This window comes from Rutidosis leptorrhynchoides, chromosome 7, assembly GCF_046630445.1.
Source record: "Rutidosis leptorrhynchoides isolate AG116_Rl617_1_P2 chromosome 7, CSIRO_AGI_Rlap_v1, whole genome shotgun sequence".
Taxonomy (NCBI): domain Eukaryota; kingdom Viridiplantae; phylum Streptophyta; class Magnoliopsida; order Asterales; family Asteraceae; genus Rutidosis; species Rutidosis leptorrhynchoides.
Genome location: NC_092339.1, coordinates 374,565,364 through 374,572,504, shown reverse-complemented (window position 1 = coordinate 374,572,504; position 7,141 = coordinate 374,565,364). Strand labels below are relative to the sequence as shown.

The window sequence follows — 7,141 nt, the reverse complement described above, 5'->3', positions numbered from 1 at the left end:
TGATAGTGAAGAGAAGATAAGACCATTCACAGTGGTGACAGGTGATGGGGGCGTGATGGAGTGTTTTTGTGGAGTATAGTGCTGATTTGGCAACGGTGATGGCGTGATGTAGTTTGTAGTGGTGGGCGTGATGGTTATGTGATGAGTTAAATTGGTCCCACCATTTTAATTTAATTTTCATTTAGTTTGATTTATTTTTTTAACTTGTTTGTTTTTTATATAAAACTAATACATATTAAATAATAAAAATTTATAAAAACATACTTAAATTAATAAAATGCAAACCATTACAATTTATTAAAGTCCTAAAAATTAAAAAGTACGATAATTTAAAAATCCTAATACAATTACTTTATTAAATTCTTAAAACTTAAAACGTAGTTCATAATATAAATTACTCGTCGTCACTTGAAAGCTCGATATAATCTTTGTATTTCTCGGCCATCTTTTTCTTGAACTTTAAAGCGAATTTCCTTTCTTTCGGATCGGCGATATCTTCTAAATTAAGTTTAAATAATTTTATGACCTCCAATGCAGATCGTGTTCGTTCTTCCTCTACAATTTGATCCATAATGTTGTTTCGCCTCTTCACTTCTTTTTCCTTATTGTCTGACCATCTCGAAGCCAATTCGTCGAATCTTGAAGAGTTGGAAGAGTTCGTACCACGTGATGAAGTACCCGCATTAGATGAACCAAATTTTTTTAGCAGCATTCTTTGATCGTTCTCTTCCCATTGGCCGTTGAATTTCATCGGGTCCAAATAGCTCATGAAGGTTGGTTAACCTATCTTCCTCGAGATTGACTGTCTGGTTTTCGCCAACCACATCATCGTCTTCATCTTCGAGTTGAAGTTGTGAACCTCTTCTTCTACGCACACCAGTTCCACCAATTGCAGGTGGTGAATACCACTTCGGCTTCCTCTTCAAGAATTCCCAAACATCCTTGTAACCCCATGGCTTTGATGCTCGTTCTTGCCATTCTTGCACGGTTAAATTATACACGTCATCTTCGTTTCGACCACTACGCCTTGGGTTACGTTCTTCTTCATTGTATAAGGCAGTAAAATCTTTGCACACCTTATCCAAATGATGCCATTTTCCACTTAACTGATCGTTATTTCGTAAAAAACCTTGATCGTTATCGTTAAACTTATTATGAATTCTAGTCCAAAATGCCGGGCCTCTTTGTGAGTTACCATGAACACCATCTTCCGAGCAATCAATCCAACATGACGCCAACCAAATTTCTTCGCTTGGAGTCCACAATTTTTTATGTTGCGGTTCTTTCGCAACTTCTTTGCCTTTTCATTTATGACTTAAACGCACCCGAACTTGTGGTTCTTGACATACACCACGAACTTCTTCTACTTCTTCGTTATCTAAAGGTGTAAAAGTTTGTTGTGTTTGTGTCCATGGTTATGTATTTGGAAGTCGAAATGGTATAACACCGGGTTACGAGTAATTGAAAAATTGTGATGGTAATTGTTGTTGATAAGGTTGTTGAAATTGCTGTTGGAAGTTTTGGTGTTGTTGTTGAAGTTTTTGGTGTTGTTGTTGTTAATGTAGAAATTGAAAAAAAAACAATGGATTATTGAAATCATTAAAAAGATTATGTTGTGGAACATTACCAACGGGTAGAGTACCTCGAACATTTTGTGGGGAATTTGAGCTCGAACCAGGAGTATTAGGTAACCCGAAGTTGTATAAATTACCGGAACCGAGCTCATTATTTTCAGGATGTTGAGACATTATTTAAGAAAGTGGGAATATTAGAGAGTGTTTAGTAATTAAAAGTTGGAAGTGTTGTGAAAGTGTTGTGATAAATGAGATGAATATTTATAGAGGTGGGTAAATTTTATTATTTATAAAATTTATGTTTTATACTATAAAATTAAATTGGTCAACGGATTAATTTTGGGGCAACGGATACATTTCCTGCATGGCAACGGTCCCCTTGTAGCTTTTTCCAAACAAACAGCTAATCAAATTCGGTCATCACCTCCATCACCTTCCGTGATCTAGCCATCGCGCCACCACCATCAACCCTCCATCACGCCGCATAGGGGCGCGATGGAGGCGCCGTCGACCTCATCACCTGCTGTTAACGCTGCGATGTAAATGGTCTAAACGATACTCCGTAACTGTTCCTAAAATTTTTTTTGGTGATATAATATTGACTTAATTACACGGATGCTCACTGTAGTTGTCAAATCTTACGAGTTTAGTCACTATAGTTTTTTATGAAAAAATAGTCAAACTGGTTTCAAAATATTACACATTTAGTCACTCACGTTGACAGGCGTTAGTTTAGTCTGCTTGAACTGGTCATGTGCTGCTCACATGATGAGTAATTTTGACAATTCATTTATAAGTTCAACCTTAGTCCTTATACACCTATTCTTCCCCTTTTCCATCTAAAACCCTAGTTTCAAATTTCCACAAACCCTAACAAACATCAAACACCCTTTAACAAACACCATTTAAAATCAACAACCACCTTTCTTCGAATCCAAATCATAAGCAGTAGCATCATCATCAATTACTTCATCATCATAAGCAATATTGATCAAGCATAGAATATTCGGATCGAGTTCGGTCCATGCTTGACATCATTGAGGGGGGATTTAAGGGTCAACTGAGTTTAACTCTCCGGTCCGGAGTACCGTGAATAACCCCCTGCGAGATGAGGATCAACCAATTAGACATCATCTATTCTGGATGAATTGGGGATGGGTTCGTAGCCTCCTTAATCATTGGAGACAAGAAGAAGGTGATCCCTTCCATCCACCACATTGCTCTCTTGGCGAAGAACCTGAAGCACTTACCGGCGAACCTATTCGAAACACCATTTTCTCTCTCATTTCCAGAGTATCTCGTCATGATTATATACTACACCAAATTCTAGATCTTATTTATCCGCTCGTCCGAACTGACAATCACCCCGGTGAAATAGAAGAAGTCAACGAGCTTCGCGCTCGGGTAGTGGCTTTGGAGAATATGGTGCAAATGTTACAAACACCAGCAGCAGCACCAACAACATAACCAGTACCACCAGCAACAACATCAACAGTACCATTACCACCACCAACAACAACCGCATCGCAAACCTCAACTTCACAATCTGTCCCATGAGCATCGACGTCATACGCCCTGTAGATACTAAGGAATACCACAACGATGAAGTATTGATTCATAACTTCATTGGGAAAACATTCTATGACGATTATGTAATTTCTAAAGTTTAGAAATTATCTATCCTAGCCTTAACCATAAATTAAGTGAGTTTAATTTAATATTAACTCATTAAATCAATATTACATCTGAAGAAATATACACATATATTTCCATAAAGACTGTAATAAAATTCTTTTGTACAAAATATTAATTGTGACAATTTTTTTAACGGGTAGGTAATACCCGAGAGATATATAAATTCACAATTAATATGTTACATTCTTCGAATCTGATTCAGCAAATCATCCATTATACTCCTTACTTTCACAACAATATACATTCTTTTATAGAAATCAAAACAACCATACTCATTCAAAAATCTAATTACATATTCTGATTTTGAAATCGTCGAATTCAATTCAAGTTATAACCGGTATCATCACTCTTAGATTCTTACATCTTTCAAAGCTATACTTTAACTTCAAAACTGTGTTAGAACATCGTATGTATATTAACGATTATAATCTGTGTTCAAGCCCTTCGAAATACCTGAAGACACTTCAAATAATGAACAATCGAGATGATGATCCAACCACATGTTATCCACAGTTACGTACCTGAAAAACTCTTGAAACCAAAGTCATAATTTAACATGTATCCATGTCAGATCTTTTGGCATTTACTAGCTAAAATAACTTTTCAAACCCTTCTAAAAATAGACGGTTTTGTCACAGCTCCAGCAAACCAACTTCAATTGTTCAATCGAATAAGCCTTATTATAATGATTACCTCTTCATCAATATTACCGGGGAACCTTTCATATCTCGCCACATTAGCAGTAGACTTATTAATAACTTCATTGATCTTTGACTTTCCGAAAAATCTTTATATTTATCAAAACCCCATCATTTACTCATCTGCATCTTGTAACGAGAATTGCCATACGAATCATCGGAAATTAGCAATCAGTATTTTGAAATCTCGCAGCATGTCTACGCCAACAATTATATGTGTCTATCTTCTGGACTTATATACTTTGAATGTGAAGTTTCTGAAAAACACCCTAAACTGCGAACTAGTTCTCGAAATACTGATGAAGCAGTAAAAACTATAAACGACCTTAACAGTAAAAAGTTTGATGATAAAGAGTAGTGTGTTGGCAAAGCTCAGAAAAAGAGAATATTTGGTACTGAAAAATACGGATTGAGCAAACCATGAAGAAGGCTGTGGATAAATCACAAGGACGAAATCTACCTTCAAAGAATCCAAATGATTCCGTGTCTGCTAAAGTCATTATCGAATACCTTGCTCCTGACTCTAAACCCTTACGGACAATATTCTTCATCATCCTCTGATATTAGAAATTTTAAGATATCATTGTATCTTTCATTATAAATATCCTCCATATTTCTGAAGATATTTCCATAATTATTCTTATCTGAAATCATTTACCTCTTCGTGCTGTCTGTATTACATCATAAAAGAAACTATTTTAGTTTCTAAATTCTGAAACTTTTGAATTTAAAATAGGAATATTTTTGAAGTAGTGTTATGAACTGAAGCATGAACTAGTATAATATAATGACACTTGATCAACGTGATTATATTACAGTAAGTCATGCTGAGTTTCTAAATGGAACGTGATGATTCACAGATCATAACGTCATCATGTGCTATGTTACACGACTTTTGTATTCTCTTTAACCTCTAAAATATCAAGAAAATATTTCTTGATGATTCGGCCTTTTTCGAGGTATTCTAGTAATTTGACAAGTCAAGATCGTGCCATTACAATTTCCTTCTTAGAACATTAACAATGTTCATTCCGAAATTCATATATGCGAATTCTGGACCATTACAAGCGGTGCTTAATCGCAAGAAGAAGAAACGAAATTACAAAACTCCGAAATAGAAATTGGGGTATAAATCGCAGCAAATAAAAGAGAGCATTAATTGGGGATGACAATGATTATAGAAGAAGCAAGGACTTTGAAATATAAGGGAAGATATAAAACCCAGCAACAACCCAGAAATCACAAACCGTATATATCAATGCATATAGCAATATAAAGACACGGGAGAACTAAAAACACTATAAAACCAAGAGTATAGTAGAAGTAAATAGATTCTTTCGGAGGCAGATGAAAAAGAAGAGCGACAGATATGAAAGTGAGGAGTATATCAAGAATCAGCACTGGATGAAGCATATTGACAAATACTTTAAAATATGAGTTGAGAAGGTGTGAGTTGTAAGAAAACAAATGAGGTGGATTTATAGTGAAATATCCGACAGAGAAATCAAAATGGATTATCGCATTAATTCGAAGAGGATCATAATTTTCTTAATCGCCGAATAATCAAATCCAATATAGATTACAAATATTTTCTTTTCGGAGATCAATCGTGATGACGTCAAAAGATACGACGAATCACTATTATCTTATTTCATTCATTTACGATAACTTCACTCACACGTTTCGATTAATCGAATTATTTTATCCATTCTTCTTGAACATGATAAAACTCTATAATCGTTATAATAACATTCTCATTGTTAGTCATGACGACCTCTATCAAATTTCGGGGACGAAATTTCTTTAACGGGTAGGTACTGTGACGACCCGGAAATTTCCGACCAAATTTAAACTTTAATCTTTATATTATTCCGACACGATAAGCAAAGTTTGTTAAGTTAAATCTCAAGAATTTTAAACTGTGTTCATACATTCATTATAACCTCGACCAAATTCCGACGATTCACGAACCGTTATATATAAATAGATATGTATATGTATATATATATATTATAACTTGAGAATATTAATAAAGTATTAAACGTATAATACCTTACACGAACGTATTTGTTTCAATATGATTTTCGATGAAATTAAAAAAATATATATTAAATGATTGAATTATCAGAAACATTGAATTATGATTACAAGTCTCTGTTGAGAGGTCCACTATGATTTGAGAAAATCTATTCCTCTTAATGATATTCAGAATAATTTGTAAAGCTATTTATAAATAAAAACAAAAAGTGTCATTTACGAAAGTTAGACAAAAGTTAGTGGAGAATTGGTTTCCATAATATTCTATTAATTTAGTTTCAAAAGTACAAAAAATGTTTTCAGTTTAAAAAGAACTTTATTATTAAAATGTATATATCTTTTATAAATATCTAGAACCACTTTTGACAACTCATTACTTAACCAGTATGATAAAGATAACGATATTTATATTTTATTTTATTAAATATATATAACGATTTAAATTAATATTATATATACTTATACGCGTATTATACGTATATAGTTTTATACTTTTACTATACTTTAACTTTACCTTTACTTTACTTTTATTTTACTTTAAATTTAATAATTCATACTTTAATAATTCATACTTTAATAATTCACTTTAATAATTCACTTTAATAATTCATACTTTAATAATTCACTTTAATAATTCACTTTAATAATTCACTTTAATAATTCACTTTAATAATTCAAAAATCTGTTATAAATAGAATTCAATAGGTTTCATTATTTCATAGAAACTTGAAAATATATTTCTCTAAACTCTCTCAATCGAATTACATATATATATTTTCTTTGTATTATTTCAAGATATTATTAGTATACATAAAATATTACGACGGAGTGCTGTCCGAGTGATTTCAAAATAGTTTTTTTTTAATGAGTCGAAGCTAAGGAAATTATGGGTTATAGCTATGGAGGTGATGGGTATGGTTCATGGGTATGCTCGTGAGGTCAATCTAGTGTTTATCATCTCCGTTGCGTCTACGTACTTTCCTGCAATATTGAATCTCAATATTGATACGTTCGTGAATCCGAGTCCAACCTTGCACTTGTTAAATGACGTTATATGTATTTTTACTACGAAATACAGTATTGTGAGTTTCATTACTCCCTTTTTATATATATTTTTGGGCTGAGAATACATGCGCT

The 7,141-nt window shown here is 33.2% G+C and overlaps 1 protein-coding gene across 1 annotated transcript; it reads right to left on the bottom strand.

Moving 5' to 3' along the window:
- Positions 1-683: 683 nt before the first annotated feature.
- Positions 684-1,748, bottom strand: LOC139860529 (uncharacterized). The gene is made up of 2 exons (XM_071849281.1): positions 1,643-1,748; positions 684-1,300 (listed from the first exon to the last, which is right to left on the bottom strand). Exons 1-2 carry the CDS (start codon positions 1,746-1,748, stop codon positions 684-686), a joined length of 723 nt encoding a protein of 240 aa, XP_071705382.1.
- Between the last annotated feature and the right edge of the window lie 5,393 nt (positions 1,749-7,141).